Source organism: Micropterus salmoides, unplaced genomic scaffold (assembly GCF_014851395.1).
Source record: "Micropterus salmoides isolate LMB-PRFRI ecotype aquatic unplaced genomic scaffold, ASM1485139v1 Ms_hic_scaffold_15, whole genome shotgun sequence".
Taxonomy (NCBI): Eukaryota; Metazoa; Chordata; class Actinopteri; order Centrarchiformes; family Centrarchidae; genus Micropterus; species Micropterus salmoides.
In genome coordinates this window covers 27,130,544-27,147,859 of record NW_024040596.1, presented here as the reverse complement: position 1 = coordinate 27,147,859, position 17,316 = coordinate 27,130,544, and the positions used below count along the sequence as shown (strand labels likewise).

The following is a 17,316-nucleotide window of genomic DNA, read 5'->3' as shown; positions in this document are numbered from 1 at the left end:
TGTGCTGCCATGTGTTTGCAGAAATATCTCTTAAACGCTTGATTTTAATTTAACATTAATTTCTTTTTTAGAAAAAAAAATTCTACACATAAGTATACATATATTTTGTTCCAACCCACATTTTAGGTGATGTTATTTATTCCCTTTTTACATTTTTACAGTTTACATTGACTGGAATTCCAGTCACATCAAATGGAAATATTCTAGATATTTTGTGCATCATTTTTATACAAATCTTCCCTTAAACTCATCTCTGAATGTTTCATCAAAACTCTGGGATCTTTGTTGGAATAACCGTTACTGTTACTAACAGTGTTTGGCTGCATAGTCTGATGTTGTAAAGATGAGCCAGTCTGTGGTTTTGGAAGAGTTAAAGAGGTTAACAAATCAGCATGGACTCAGATTTGTCCACAGTAAGACGAAAAGAAGAATAAATGTGTTGAAGTGAGAAAAGGAGTAAATGGAGAAAGAAGAAGGAAACATTTATCTGTGAGAAAAATGACGAGGGAACAAGGGAGGGACAGAGAGGAAGGAGGAAGGGGTTTCCTGTGCTGAACGGATGGTTGGCCTGTAATAATGACGGGTTGTCTTTGAAGACAGGAAACTCGACGTGTCTCCTCCAAACCACACTGCTGCCACGAGGAGGGGGCCACACACATATATATATATACACACACACACGCACATACACAAGTAGAGAAGCATGCAAACACAAGCACACATGTTCACATTCACAGACTTACAAACTTCCACGCTGTGACACTCACACCCAAGAAATGATGCCAAAACACACACACACTTACACTCCACACACACTCCACTACACATACACACACACATCTTATTTTAATATCCCGTTCACTCATCCCCATACATATTAGAGGGATTAGAGGTTTGAGGCAACATCACATCATCCAAACCAGATCATACAGTCAGTGGGCAAATCACAGGACACTGGATATAAGAGAAGACAGACTGAGGTGGAGACAGAGGATGGAGCGAGAGAGAGCCAGTGAGAGGAGACAGAGAGAGAGAGAGAGAGAGGGTGAGGGAGAATTGGAGAGAGAGAGGAGTGCTGGTCGGAGGGAGCTGCTCTGTGTTGACAGTTATATTTCCCTGTTGGGGGAAATTCACTTACTTGAATTGGCACAGTGCTCCAGTGTGTAATTCACTCCATGAGAGCCTGGAGGACTGGGAGCAGAGTGATTAATGAGGAGGAAATAGAAATATAGGAATTGACTGATTAAAACAACGGGTGGGATGGATCTGGATAAGGACGGGGGGGGGGTTGGTTAATGCTGCACGCACCTCGTTGTGTTTGTATGGAGGGGCGTTTGTGTGCATGCTGGGAAAAGGGAGGCATATGTGTGTGTGTGTGTGTGTGTGTGTGTGTGTGTGTGTGTGTGTGTTCAGTATTGTGTGGTATCCATGCGGTAAAACACATTGCCGTGCCCCTGTATTATTAGTGCTGGGACGCTGCCTAATGCTCTCTCTCCATCATTTCTTCAGAGAGCTTTAATTAATTGCCAGTTGACAGGTGGCCCAAAACCAAAAGCCTTTTAGGAAAAAGGCTGATATTGGAGAGGAAGGATTGATAACAGAGCAGGCAGCCAGAAGGACACGGATGCTGGGTTTGGATACTGAAAATACTGAAGAGGAACAAGTGCTTGCCTCGATTGAAATCTTCAATAATGTAGAGCTGATAAAGATCCTAATAAATAAATAAGAAACAATGCAAGTCAGGGTGTCCTGATATAATATTGTAATAAACAAGCTAGAAGTGAAGAATGCTGAGGAGGAGGAGTGGCATTATTAGAGCCTTAGAGTGCATCATAAAACATATAATAATATATCATGGCCAGAAATAAGAGGATGTGTCCATGTTTGTTAATCCGTGGCTAAGGTTAGTTTAGCTTGTGTGTTAACTGGTAACCGTGTGAGCATTTGAAATCTAAAGACTTTTCTGTACGTTGTCACTTTCTATGACAGCATGACGTGAAATCAATTTTTGAAATACTAAAACGCTGGCTACAGTGTCGATGATTTAAGATGAGGATTATAAGGTGCAAATTTCAGATGGTGTCACGTTATACCGTATCCATAGGTCAACTCAATCAGGAATGAGTATTATGGCACAATAAATAACAACGTGGTGGTTAAATAGACTATCCTCACCAATGAATGATCCCGACAAGGAATAGTGACGGTCCCAAAACCTAGTAGGTAGAAGGTTTTGGTGTCTACATCCTGGATCCTACCAACCGTCAACTGTTTCCTTTCATTAGTTTCATTTGCCTAGATCTAATCATTTAGTTTAGTGTCCCAGCCTGTTTGAAGCACAGCAATGAGCCGCATTTCTTGACCCAGTAGTTCAAATTTTCTTTGGATTTACTTGAATTGTGTTTCTGATAATAATTTATATAATTGTTCAACACTTGTGTTGCTTTGAAGTGGTTCAAAGGACACTTTGAAAGTGTCACAGTTTTTGCGTTCGTGAGTGTGTGTGAGCGGGGCGAGCTCCTCTTCATGCCAACTTTTCTGGAGAATCTGGTTTGGTTTTCACCTTTCCTGAATTTGCATGTTTGAGGATGACTCACAGTAATTCAAGTTGTCTTTTGATCGTAAACTTCTGTATTAAGGCTTATTAACGGCACTGACAATATTATTTAACATTTAAATCCCTCATTTACTGTTTTGTTAGTTGTTGAATAGTTTTTATCTGTTATCAATGCTCTCATGAAAGCTGCATGTGTTGTCCATGTAGGTCTTTTGTGTATTTGCATAATCTTTGCATATCTGTTAGGGGAGCCATTATTACGGCTGCCTATCTAATAGGCCGTTAGATTAAATGCCTGGAAATGTCCTGCGTACAGTGAGCAGCACTGTTACAGTCGTACAGTTTTACATCCTTGCTTTATTGTAAGCGTATTGAGAATTTCAGGTGTTGCAATGTTCAATAATGTAAAACGAAAAGGATGAAGGGATTACAAGCTTGACCCACAACAAATGCAACCCACATGTTTGCCGTCTACGAGAGATTTTGTGATCACAGACAATAAAAACCAGACATTTAAAGAATCTTGTTGTTTTCTCTTTTTTTACTTCTCGTCCTCGACAGGTCTAATGATTCCAGTCTTCTGTGTGGTGGAGCAGTCGGATGGAGGGATTCAGGCAGACAGATGTGAGGGAAGAGAGGAGCATGCAGAGTTTGTCCTGGTCAGGAAGGATATTCTCTTCTCTCAGCTGGTGGAGACGGCTCTGCTCGCCCTCGGCTACTCCCACAGCTCAGCAGCACAAGCCCACGGTCAGTCAGAGAGACACTGCAAACACCTTAGCACCTTTACCTTCATATGCATTTGTCAAGTTTTTAAATATATGGTGTGATTACAGACCTTAGCTATTTTGCAAGCCAAGGCCTTTGGTGCCTAAAATTATAATTAAAAATTAAAGTTAATCATGTGTAAAGTGCTAAATCATTTATTTACTAGAACAATCTTTTCAAACAAATAAATTCTCATTATGCTAATGCTACCACTACGCTGTCACCACCAACTGATAAACACTACCACAACCACATGTGCAAAGGTTTGAGAGTATACAGTAGGTGCTGTGTCCCTAAACTGTAGCGAGCCACGGCCCGTGCTTGACTCAAGATCTGAAGAGGTGCATGTTGTTGCAACAACTGACCTCAGGATTTTGCATCCTTAAAGGAAAAGCTGAGAATGGTCATTGTAGGAAAGAGCTTATTTGCTTTCTAGTTGAGAGTTAGTGCAGCCAGTTAGCTTAGCTTAGCATAAAGATTGGAAACAAGGGGAATCTTTATGCTAAGCTAAGCTATCCGTCTCCTGCCTATAGCTTTATATTGACGGTACATAAAAGTGGTATCAATCTTTTCATTTAAAGGGAAACTTCAACCTGGCCTCTCATCAAAGCAACCAGGCTCCTTTGACGAAAATAGTAATTTTACCGCTCTGGTGTACCGCTGCCTCAATCGGTTAGTTTGTGTTATTGTGTGACTTTGGTGTTTTTAACCCTTTATAACACAAAAGCCACACAATAAAACAAACAAAGTAACCAACCGAAGTAGCAGTAGATCAGCAACTCCTGTGTTATGCGAGGTAAGATTTAATTACTGTTTTTATCAGTGGAGTCTGGTGGCTTTGAACAGAGCGATATAGTGTCTGTTTCTGGTTAAACAAAAAGCTTCTTACTCTTAAAAAGGTCTATCTCTGTAGGGATCCTTTCCATAATGTTAACAACATGAGTCTGTCAGTGGTAAAAACAAACATTTTGGTGGACATACTTTGACGGGGTACAATTGCCAAATGATTACGTTGCCTCCCTGTTTCATGCTGAAGTCAATACTGGACCAGGTTGAAAAAATGTTGTCCCAATTAGTCACATAGACACAAACACATGGGAAAAAGTAATCCAGGTTGAAAAAGTTACTAAAAGAATGACGATTGTCCCAAAATGCCAAACATTTCCTTTAAATCTGTCTTCATGACTTGCAGGGCTTATTACCTGTTGGATTTGTTTTTGTGTTGGCTCATTAGCTTAGTCAAAAATAAAATGCAGTAAAGGTTTGCATAAACCCACCTCATGTAAGCAGATGAAAGCTTTTGTCTGGTAGGTCATTCCTTGGGGTTCCTAAGGCGGCGTTCGTTCTGCAAATTTAAATTAAAGAGAAGGAAAATGGAAGGAGAACCTGATAGCGAGCTGGAGAAGCGATGGTAGTAGAGATAGGCATCACAACTAAACAAATAAAACCACCTACAGGGTCAAACTTCAGACAGAAAACCTACACCAATGGACTTCGTAGTAGTGCAACTGTTTGTTTGAGACAGCACAAAAAAGTGCTTAGCAACAATGATGCTGCTTCTCTCAATAAAAAAAAGGTGTACAGATTACCAACTTTGGACTTTTTCAGCAGAGAAATACCAGTATTCTTCTAATCCTGTTACTATACTATCATTTAAATAGCTAAATGTCTGAGGCCAAGTTGCCTCTTTTTGTTAGTTTGAAAGGGGTTTCATCAAGGCCATTAATAATAGTCTTGATTTTCCAACCTCCGAGTGTCTCTCGCTGTGTAAACTATGGCACTACTGACTCAGAATTAAATAGCATGCAGCTATTGGGTCAAGACGAGAACAATCTTTGAAAGGAGACTCTCCCTCTAATCAGCGGCCTGAGAAAAAAAGTGGATGTGAGGTTGTCTATTTAGAGCAGACACTGTACTGTTACAGTGGCAATAAGCACAAGAATGTTTCAAAAACACAACTAAGACACAGACAGAGCCTGTAAAACTCATTAAAGACACAACAAAGGGCTGGACAGGAATGTCTATGCAAGACAAAAATACATGTGTGTGTGTGTGTGTGTGTGTGTGTGTGTGTGTGTGTGCACAGTATGTGTGAGAATGTTTATGAAGAAAAGAAATACTCTTTAATTTATTGTTGCACACATGGTAGTCATCGGCAACAGGACAGTATCATTTACTGCTGTCTTTTCTCAAGCATGCAGAAAATGCCATCTGGGGACGTTGCCTCACATCGATATAAAATGGTAACAACAGTAAGCAACATGGCTATTGCAATACTCTGAAAATGGCGGGAGATCCCCATCTGTTTGAGATCTCGCTCGAGCATTAGTGTGTGTGTGCGTGTGTGTCATCCCCATCAGGTCTCGTTCGAATTAGCTCTGCAGACCCATGAGTGTGCAGGCATGTTTCTAATGTGTAGGAGATTGCTTGTGTGTGTGTTTTCCCCATCCCATAAACACAGTGCCACAGGTTATCTCTTTACTGCCTCAAGGCCAGCAGCTCTTATCAGGAGGCCTCCAGCTCACCTGAAACAGACTCTTGACCTCCACCTCTCTGGTTTTCTTAGTAGTCCCAACTCACATCCAGCAGTAGAGCAGCATGCCTGCTGAACAGCGGTCACATCTCAAACCAGTCGTATGTTTCAGTGCGTCAGATGTTTATTGACAAGATGTATTGTGTTTTCCAGAGGGATCAAGAGAAACAGATACTAGAAATCTGGCTCAACATATCCTGAACTTAAACATGAAGCCCGACTCCAGTTTAACAGGAAATTCAATTTCCATGATCTCTGATAGTCGGAGTTATAGGCAACGCAGATGCAACAGTGCTGAAGAGAACCGTAATGCCAGGCTGAAAAGCAGTGCTGCCTCCTTTGGTCAAAGGTTTCAAGCCTTTTGCACCTTTAACCACACTCAACTGTGATGTCCAACATGTCCTCATACCTAAATGACAAAATAGGTCAATTGTCAATTGACCCAAAATTATGTCATTTGACATTTGACCTTTGCCCAAAACGACCTTCCCAGTGGCGGAAATACCGGACCCTAAGTACATCACATGACGTTTAACACTTGGTAAACTTTGTGAAATGGTCGTAGTTTGGTTAGGTTAAGGCAATAGAACTCCTTGGTTAGGTTTAGGAAAAGATCATGGTTTGGGTTAAAATATGAATCTTATGTAAGTCACCTACAAAATGTTACAAGCCAATTTTGACTTTCTTTCATGCAGGACTCAAACCTCGGTCTTCTGAGTGAAAGTCCTGAGTTTCCTTGACATGTCCATCCACCGCACCTCCTCCTTTGTCGCTCTTTATACTACTTCTTCTTTTGCTACCGTCATACGCTGGAGGTTGCGGCCTAGCAAAAACGTAAATATGGGTTGTAAATAGCTGTTGCATAATCAAGCTATATGGCCATTTTTTGGTTGAGGGTGTGCTGGTGATGTCACAGTGTACTGACACACCCTGGAGCACACCTGTACATCACTGCAGCAAGATGAGACCTTAAACCACTGGAATTCCGAAGCAATCAGATTAGTTGCTCTTTAAAAAGGTCACTTTTGCCTCATCCCTGAACAAAACAAAAGTATTTCAACCATGATTTGGTGCAGACAAGAAAAAAATTTGCTGTCTTGATTTCACATATTGGAACTTTGCAAAGCTGCATTACAGAACTCCAGGTTTCCAGGGTGTGTGTGACCCCAAATTTTATGTGAAATAATCAGTGAATTTTCGCGTCATGCCCTTAAGATGCTCCATCCAAAAAACGTAAAGATTAAAGACAGATCAATAATGATATAAAGTACTTCTGATCAGATGTAAATCAGATTCGTTCAAGAAACTCTTTGCATTGTCACAAAGATGATGTTACTATTTTTCAATCTCTTTGCTTCTTTGGTCAATGATTTTCTCTTTTACTTTTCAAGTCTGAAATGATTTTTCCTACACTCATCTGTCAAAGCTTTAGCTAAGTTGAAAAACAGCAGCTTCTTTCTCTCAAATAAATAAAAACAAAGTTTTCAATCAAACCAATCCCGCTGTCAAACAACACAACGGTCTGAATTTAGTTGTAATTTAAAAGTGAATTGGGGCATTAAAGTATAATTTCAGTTGATTATAACCTCAGTCTTAGTTCTGTAGTTTTGGTCATAATTTTTCTCCTCTAATCAGATGGGTTTTAAATAAACCCTCAGGTTAGCCAAACCTGAGAAAGACAACAAAGGCAAACATAAAATTATTACCCAAACTGTCCATTTAAACATCAGAAGTCAGAGGTCTGACTTCTTGTTCAATCTTGACCGGCTGTGCTTTCTGTAGCTCCTGTTCAATAAGGGATTATTACCTCCAAATAAAGAGGGTCAGATAATCTGGCTAAAAGGTAGTTTGCTTGTTTACAACTGAATGCAGTTGTAGTGATGGGCTGGCAAGTTCCCATCTCAACAATTACTTAGAAATGATGGCCAAAACAACACAACATACACCCAAATAGGAAAATTACCTTCAATGTTAATATTAGATTCTTCTTTTGATTATAAAATTCAGAAGTCAGAATGACAATCTGTTCAAACGATTTAAAATAAACATGCAGAAGGACATTATTCGACACTGATGGCCTAAAATAGCTCACAAAATAGTGAGGCGCATGTTTGCTACAGTTTGCAGATGAATGCCATTAGTAGCACTTGTAGCCTCAGTGTTTTTGCCAAGAACCAGGGGAGGTCTCTCTGTCTGTCTCTTCAGTGTGTATGGAAAACAACGAGCCACATTGGTCCCCTGTCCACATCAATGCACTCCCCCTCTAAAAGCACCACACCAGGGGCTTCAAAGGCGAGACTAAATGGGACATCCCAACTTCACACAAACAAAACTCGACTTAGAACTCGAGAGTCGACTTGTTCGCTCTGAGTGTGTGCATGTGTGTGTGCTTAAACACTCTCACAGGCACACGCACACACAGTTCTTGTAAACTCTTTTTAACCCATGCAAGGATGGATTTGCACACGCGCACACCAAGGTTCACATACGCTCGGTGTAGATACCGTGTAGCCACGCAGTATCACAGACAAAACACAAACTTCCCCCCAGCTTCTCTCAAATGAATACTTTTTGTTTTTTAAAACAAGCGTTTATGTTAAATGAATAATTTCTGGCTTAAATTATACATTTTTCCTTTGCGGTCCACAACCAAAATTACACAGAGTCCCAGCTATTTTCTCCCTGTTTGAATTGTGTCCTGCATTCTTGTGTCCCAGCGGTGTATTTAAAGTCCCCGCCAAGGACCACGGCCTTTCTTTAATTAGCTTAGCCCAGTAATTAACTGGGAGATATTGTTTATTTCAATTATAAGGGTCTGAAGGCTTTTATAGAATGGATGGGAGCAGACCTGTACTTTATGGCTTTAGTCAGTGAACGGTTAACAGTGGTCAGTGAGAGAGAGAGAGAGTGGGTAGAGGGAGAGCATTGTTGCAGTGCCACGTCTAACAGGCCACAAAGGGTCACTGCTGCAGACCATGTCAGCAATTCACTGGACATCTGAGTTTAGACCTTTCATGAACTTTAGTCTTGTTTCTAACAGGGCGTTGTTACATTTTACTTATAAGGCACTTTTATTTATTCAAAGCATACTTTTGATCTCTATTTATTATATTTTTCTAATGTCCATCATAAACAACATCTTTTGGGTTTCCAGATGTGGCTCCTGTGTATCTCTGTGTAAATTCTGGTTTATCAATTTGTTTTTGCCATTATTCCTATTGATAACAACAACATTGTTCTCACCGAGGGATCTGAGAGCCTGACGACTTTACTGAAAAGACGTGAGATGGGGCAAACAATCTGTCAGATGATTACAAAGGTCTTAAAAGGGCTACTTCAGAAATGTAATAATGGATGGTCAAAATCAATGCTGCAGAGGCCGAGATGACCTGACTTTTAATCCCTAATATATAGGTCGACGCTGGATCCTACATTTCCCATAATGCAACCGAATAGCATACTGTACTTTGTTAGACCCTCCCTGTCTGCTACTGAAACCAGAGTGAGTAGTATTCCCCATGAGGAGTCAACTGAACTTCACGTGTAAAACAACAACAACCAGGCCAGTCGAATTTGGAAAATGAAGACGAATAGCAAAATTATTACCCCAACTATTCACTGTAAACATCCCTCAACTATATCATCAGTTTGCTTGTTTCCAACCTGTTTGATCATCTGACAGCATGTGTTAGAATTTGTTGTAGTGACGTCTTTTTTAAAATAAACATACAGTTATCAATTTTAGGAAGTAATTTATAAAAGGTTACTCGACTTGCACAATTCATTAAGTCTGGACTTAATAAATGCCAGGTAAATGTTCAGAGGGTCCTCTATTAAATAGTTGAGGATAAAAACTAGCCAAATGGGTTTTTCACAACATAGCAGTAATAAATTTGCTCTTATTATTGCTCAATTAAGCATTTAAAAATAACTTATTAAATGCTAATAAAGACAAAGCCTTCATAAAGTATGCCTTTTTGTTGTTATTGTTAAGTTGCAGATCTGTTTAAGTATTCTGGATCAAGTGAGTTGCACCATAACTTATAATAAGATTAAAACTCTTTGCTACCTGTTTCTCAAGCTGTTGCTCCCTCAGCGGAAAGATCAGCCTCATGTACGTTATTGTACAGATGAGCTGAAGCATTTCAGCAGAGAGATGCACTCTGTCAAATGACAGCATGACAGACTTTCATCAACAGGATTTCCTCAGGGTGCAATGACGGGTGATAGCGGTGTGTCAGGCGTATGGGTTTTCCCTCAGTGTCTACCAGGGGTGGAAGCTGGAACCAGTTTGTAAGAAGCCCTGCATGCATGTGCAGGCTGCTGCGACCATTAAGACTTATCCTAGCATGGGACAATGGGATTACAGTGTACACGGGTATTGTGTGTGTGTGTGTGTGTGTGTGTGTGTGTGTGTGCACGCAGGCATCCATGCATGCAGGCCTGTGTGAGTGTTGATGAGAAGAGTCGGAGGGAGACATCAGTGTGTGTTTGTGTATGGATTTGCGTTTGTGCGGATGGGCACACTCAGACATGAGCCAAGCCACCAGCCAGCCACATAAAAGCATGTCTCTGGGAGGTGGAATTTTAATGTGGAAATGGGAACAATGATTTCTACTTTTAAATGCGGACAAGAAGCAGAGCCCATTGAACAGCAGACCAAAAATGATGGATCAATTATTAATGCATTTACCATCAAACTGTGAGCGTGTGAGTGAGTGTGTGTGTGTGGGTGTGTGCTTGCATGCGAGCTGGTACATGTCCACGTCTGTGTGCTGTCATGTGTCCTCTGTGAGTTTGTGTTTGTCTGCTTATTCACGCGTTTGCTTCCACCCAACTTGGCATTAGTGAAATTGTTATGGCTTATTTTCAGACGCTGCATGCTTAAGATAGCCAGGAGGAACTTTCTTTGTGTGTGTGTGTGTCTGTGTGTGTGCGTAAGAGAAAGAGAAAAATTTGAAAAAAAGAGAGGACGACTGGCTCAGTGTTTTCCTCTCTGTCATAAAAGGATCCCAGTATTTTATTCAATCTCATGCACTTCATTAAACCTCCCCTCACAAAAAAAACACAAAAACTCATTTGCACGTGAAAACTTCATCGCCTGTGCAATATTAATATTTTTAATATTTATATTACATGTGAAAGAGATGTTTCACTTTAATTTAATATGTAAAATATCTGCGTGTATTCTGTCAATCTATCTACACAAATAGTGATCCACATTTGATTATTATGTAAAAAGTGCTGTATGTGTGATTAACCGTGCTATTTTATAGCTCTTACTCTTTTTTTATTTAAAGTTTAAGAAATTTTTCTCACATAAATGTGATGTTGCATAATTTCTACAGATAGAAAAATAAGCTTTCATATTAAAATAAAACATTTCAGGTGGCCTAGATGAACTAAAACTAATAAAGGTTTGGGTCTTGGTGGTGTTCGGTTCCTCTGGGATTCTTCCCTGCCCAGAGAGGTCCAGTCCCTTCAGTTCATAGTGGATTAAATGAGGCCATTCCCCCCTCCACCCCGAATGACCAGATAATTAAGAACACAGCTTGGCCTGACTGGAATCAAAGATATAAATGACAAATAAACACAGTGGAAGAGAACAAAAAGAGAGAACGAGATCAGAGGGGTCTGGGCAGAAGAGAAGTCTGAGGAGAGGAGGACCATATGGGGGGAGGGGATGGTGGGAGGGAGAGAGTGAGGAACAAGGGGACAGAAAGAGAGAGAGAGACTTCTCAGGACCCGTCTGGATCTCATTTGGAGGATAGTAATGCGATTAGCTTTGTTTAGTTTTCACAGCTCCAGCCAGTCCCCGTGAAAAATCTCAATGTGTATCTCTGTTTGTGTGTGTGTGTTGTGGTGGGTGAACGAGTAGGTGAAGTGCACATATGTGTTTGTGGGCATTCTTTTTTTGAAAAAGTCCGGATATTTTTCTTAAATGAACTCATTCTTCAAATGAAGAGAGACATTTGATGACTCTGCAGAAATACAAACACCCACTAATTCATAAACACGATTAAACGTAAAAAGCTCTTTTCTGTCTCTAATTTAGGACTTTTGGTGTCTGCTGCTCTGACGCAGACTCTAAAACACACAAAACACGGGATTCATATTAAAAACAATTTAATTCAGAGATATGTTACAGGACTAGTTGCTAATCATAATGTGTCCATCGCTCGTGTTCTTATCACTATGAGCTGTCAGTTGTCCCAGTTAAAACTACTGATAATTATAGTATGGAACAGTTATTCAGGACATTGTTTTAGTCAAGTAAAGATGTTCAAGATGCAAATGTTCAATGCTTTGAGCACCACAAACAAAATTCCATTCACCTCCAATATATTTAGGTGGCAAAGGTTCCACAGGTGGATATGTATCTCACAACCTTAGCACATAAAACTGGAACTGTGAGATACAAATGAGGCAAAATGAGATTGCTGGTTGTAACTCTGACTGTCTGCTTTAGTATGAGAAGCATCTTTATCTACTATCATGTGTAGAAAGACATTTTTAAAGCAGAATAAGAAAGCTAACAACTGGTAATTAGAGCAGAGATCCAGTAAGAATATCTTGTTATTGCTGCATTGACATGATAGTGGTGCAGACTGTTGTATAAACATGTATTAAAAGTATTGTATTATCATAATTAAGAATCAATTTGTATGTGCAAAGCGTTCACTGACAACCACAGTATTTGTAATTGACCCTTCGCTAAGCCACGCCCCGAATACAAAGTTGACCAATCACAGTGCAGTATAGGTCTCGCTGTAACTGAGGTCCGACTCGTGGATGCGCTCCATTGACTCTAATGCAAAAAGAGTCATTGTCTAGCTTTTTTTGGCTGTATTTTGCTAAGATATGGTCAAACGCTGTTCCTGGGGCACTTGTCGCTACCCAGAGAGGTTGATAAGAGAAGTACGATTTATTCTCATAATGTAGTTGTTGTAATAATGAATAGGGCCTACCCAGATTTACAGGAACAGTGTTGATCGTTCATATCGTTGTCTTTTGTCTTAGTTGTCGGGGGATACGGTGGCTCACTTGTACTGTGTGATTGGTAGGCTTTAGCGTCTATCTTTCATTTTTTTCACGTCCATTTGAGTCAGTTTGACAGCCTGAATACAACCTTCAAATGTATAAAGCAACTGCAAAACTCTCTGCTTCTTTGTGAGATCAATTTTTCCAACAAATTTGACAATATTTCTCCGTGGAGTGCAATAACAGACAGTGGCAGCACTGACAGTTTATCGGACTTAGCAGCAGTAACTAAGGGGGGGCGGGGCTTAGCGAAGGGTCAATTGGATTTCCCACCATGTTGGCTCTTGCAACTAGTGATGTGCGATACCACTTAATTCCTATCCGATCCAATACCAAGTAATACCCAGGGTGGTACTGCCGATACCAATACCAATACTTTTTACATATTTTATTTGACCTCCCTCTCCCGTTTCTGTATTTATGAGAGAAATAAGGAGTAGGCTGTAGCCTTACCAATTCAAAATAATAGCTGCATAATGACAAGACATCAAACTACTGTCATATTCTTTAATTATAATGAAAATATCCTGCTCAGAACTGCCGCTTCATAACATCATCATATTATTTTGACTTAATCTCAGATGTTTAGTAAAGTTTGCGGTGTTGCCAAAGTATTTCACTGTCCTTGCACACATATCACACAGAGCAATATTATTACCTTCACAGCTAAAATACAGCCAGACGAGACTGTTTTTACGGTCAGCCAGAGTCAGTATTCAATTGCGGGAAATGTAAAGGGCTGCAGAGGCTCACTTCAAAGAAGCTCCATCACAGAGCCGTAGCGCAAGCATGACTTTGACAGGCGGAAGGAAAAGTAGTTCCTATCAACCGAGTAGCCTATAATTAGACCATCCTGGTGACAGTAAGATACTTATGATAAAACACACACTCAGTCCAAATGACTGAGTTTAGATATCAATCCTTTTATATGAGTATCAATCCTAGAGCAAGAAATATCAATACTTTAGGATTGATCCACACATCACTACTGCACAACACAATTCTCACTCGCAGCGAATAAAGCAATACTTCTTATGGTTAGGTTCAGGTACTCGCAGCACCTGGTTAATTTTCAGGAAACATCGTGGTCTTGATTAAATATTGAACAAGTCAAAGTGATATGAAGCATAAGTCAGGAAGTGTTTACTTAACTCCTAACCAGGATCTTTCACTCATCCTAACCAAAATGCTGTTGTTGCTTTAACCTGACCATAAGCAGGACTCAGGATGTGAGCCCGACTCTTTAGTGCCAAAGTTCTGCACTCTGTACACCCACCATCCTCTCTGACCACCCACAGACACTGTGCAGTACAGAGTCAGTCTTCCATTCAAAAAAACTTAATATCTTAGAGATGGGTTCGAACATGTACGTAAAACCACCGGTATGGTCCTTTAATAATAAAATGTGTTTCATTGCCTTTGCACTTGTCAAAGCACTTTATAACTTGTTTTTGAAAAAAAGTGCTCTATAAATAAAGATAATAATAATAATTATTATTATAAAACTTGTTATAAATCAGTTCAAGCTCACCTTTTTAGTATTAGATGCAGTGAAGAATATAAAACACACTCCTATAATATATTACGTTTTCTTTCTAATACTAATATGAGAAAGCCTGCGATTAATATGGCAAAGGGAATATTTATGTCATAATGTGATCTCAAAGTACTATTTTACACCCCTCAAATTGTTTTTAAAATGGGCCTAACCCAAACCCACATTTCTATGTTTTGTGCAGGATTATCCCTTGGTGTTGCCTTTATGGAAAGTTGTACTAAAAAAACAGAATAGTGGCTCAAACAACCTGGAACAGATCCCCCACTAATGTGTCTCTTAGAAGATAAATCTCTCGTGCCACCAAACTTACTAAACAGGTTTTATTGTAGCAACCAGGCTTATTTTACTTAAGTGCCCACATAGACCAGTGTACAGAGAAGAATAAACTCATGACAGAGATTGCCTCTGGAAAATGTATTTAAATTTAAATAAATGTTCTGACATACATTAAGGGTGCAACATCTTAGAGAGGGCATGATGTACTAGTTAAAAGAATTTAAAGAAATATTGGACTAATTCTTTCTTCCTTTTTTTTTCCTCTATGTCCCATTTGTACTCTGTATTTTTTGTATAATGTCAAAATGAATAAAACCTGAATAAAACAGAAATCTTTCACTGTCTGACCAGGCATCATCAAGGTGGGAAGGTGGAACCCGCTGCCCATCCACTTCCTGACTGACGCACCAGAAGCTACAGTTGCTGACATGCTAATGGAGGTCTACCACATGGTCACACTACGCATCCAGCTACAAAGGTCAGAAGTCAAAGGTCACCGTTTTAAAGACATGTTTGGAAACAAAATTCCTTCATTAAATTTCACATTTCAGAAAGTGAAAGTAGAGATGTTTACATTTTAAATCAGTGACTTTCCACCAACCTCGCTCCCCCAACATTTAAAAGACATCATGTCCATTTTTTATGGACACAGTGAGGCTTTTAAAACCATACACACTGTGAATCAGACACTGATGTCATTGCAGCTGATTGCAGCTCAAGAATTTACCATATCTATCAAATTTGAAAGCAGCAATATTGAAACACTAAAGTTTCAGTTAACCAACACTGTGGGGATTTATCTATTATCTGTCTCCGTCAGGGAGAGTCAGTGTGCCAAGAATTCCTAGTTCCCTCGAATAAGTGAAGCAGGATCTTGATGGACTGATAAAAACAGATAAACTCCAGATGAGATGGTTATTATTGTTATTGTCTTGGCACATACCAGCCAGGTTTGTTTGCGTGTTTATGTGTGTATCCATGGCAATGGCAGAGCTTTGGCACACTTTGTGCTCAGTGCCGAAAAGATTTATTTGCGGTTAAAATTAAATAACAACAGGAAGATTACGGGAAGATAGGTCTATGCAGGAAGTAGTGGTTTGAGGTGGAGGTTAATACAGGACGTTTGAAAGGTCAACGGGATCAGAGGTTAATTTAGGGTATAGGATATAGGTGTTTATTTATTGTAAAGTTGTTTGATTTCTTGGGATGTAACTATAGTAGGAGATTATAACTGGAGTAATAAAGTATTAAAAACCATCATTTTTTGTTTTTAAACTTCTGTTACCTGTGGACAAAACCAGGCTAGCTGTTTTCCCTTGTTTCCAGTCTTTATGCTAAGCTAAGCTAACAGGTTGCTGGCTGTACCTTCATATTTATTGTGCAGAATGAGAGAGGTGTCGATTTTCTCGTCTAACCCTTTGCAAAGAAAAATGTATTTTGCCAAAATGTCAAACTATTCCTTTAACTGTTTAATGTATGCGGTGCAGTGGCTATCAAAAAGATCCCGTATAATACTGTAAAATGATTTTTTGTTTGTTTTTATGGTTTGTCCTTTTGTGTTTGAACGTATTAACCTAAAGATGTATCTGACTCCTGTGTGTGTGGTTTCGGCTTGTTGTAGTTTTTCAAAGCTGGAGGATCTGCCCTGCGAACAGTGGAACCACGCGACTGTCAGGAACGCTCTCAAAGAGCTGCTGAAGGAAATGAACCAAAGTACTCTGGCCAAAGAGTGCCCTCTCTCACAGGTAACATCTGGCTACTACTACACAGCAACAAAAACAAGTCGTACCTCGTGTTCCTCATCCTCACCTTCACATGAGAATCAAATGGTCCTCATCAGAGAACTGCTCATCAATTCAATAATCTTAACATCCGCTTTTTAAACCATCAAGTGTCAGTCTCTTTCACTGACTAGACCTTCACATGCCCTACCTAATGACTAAAGTCAGTTTCAATTTGAGGTTTAGGATTAATCATACATTGTATTGATTATTGCCACATTTGAATCAAACTCCACCCCACAAAACGAAGCACTGTCTCCACAATCATGTTAAACTCCCCAGAGGCATGTTTAGCGCTCTATCCTGGTCTCATAATGACTGCTGTGTGTGAGAGTTGTGTGTATGTGTGTGGGTGTGTGTGCATGCATACTGTGTTTAAATGGAGCTCTGGTGGGGGTGTTGAGCACAGCATCAATTGCAAGCATATGTGTGTGTGTGGCTGGAGATTCCCTCTCTGCACTGTACTGGCTTGAGTTACCATGGGTGGCTTCCAATCATGATTAATGTTTGTCTGTTTCTATTGTGTGTGTGTGTGTGTGTGTGTGTGTGTGTGTGTTTATGTGAGCATGCCATGTGGTTGTTGCCTGAGGATAAGCATTTCATATTATGTTGCTTATTAATTATCTTTCCCCTCTCTTTCTCTCACAGAGTATGATTTCCTCCATAGTGAATAGTTCCTACTATGCCAATGTCTCCACCGCCAAATGCCAAGAGTTTGGTCGTTGGTACAAGAAGTATAAGAAAATCAAAGGTGAGACAGTGGCCCAACTTCCTTCAATGTTCTTACAGTTGAACCAACAAGGGC

General features: G+C 39.9%; 1 protein-coding gene across 3 annotated transcripts in view; it reads left to right on the top strand.

Annotated features, from left to right (window-relative positions):
• Positions 1-17,316, top strand: part of satb2 (SATB homeobox 2) — a 53,686-nt gene that overhangs the window by 11,548 nt on the left and 24,822 nt on the right. For all 3 annotated transcript variants that reach the window (XM_038721356.1, XM_038721354.1, XM_038721355.1), the window contains exons 3-6: positions 3,119-3,304; positions 15,082-15,208; positions 16,352-16,475; positions 17,160-17,262. In XM_038721356.1, the coding sequence (XP_038577284.1) occupies positions 3,119-3,304; positions 15,082-15,208; positions 16,352-16,475; positions 17,160-17,262 (540 nt within the window). The remainder of the gene's footprint in view (positions 1-3,118; positions 3,305-15,081; positions 15,209-16,351; positions 16,476-17,159; positions 17,263-17,316) is intronic.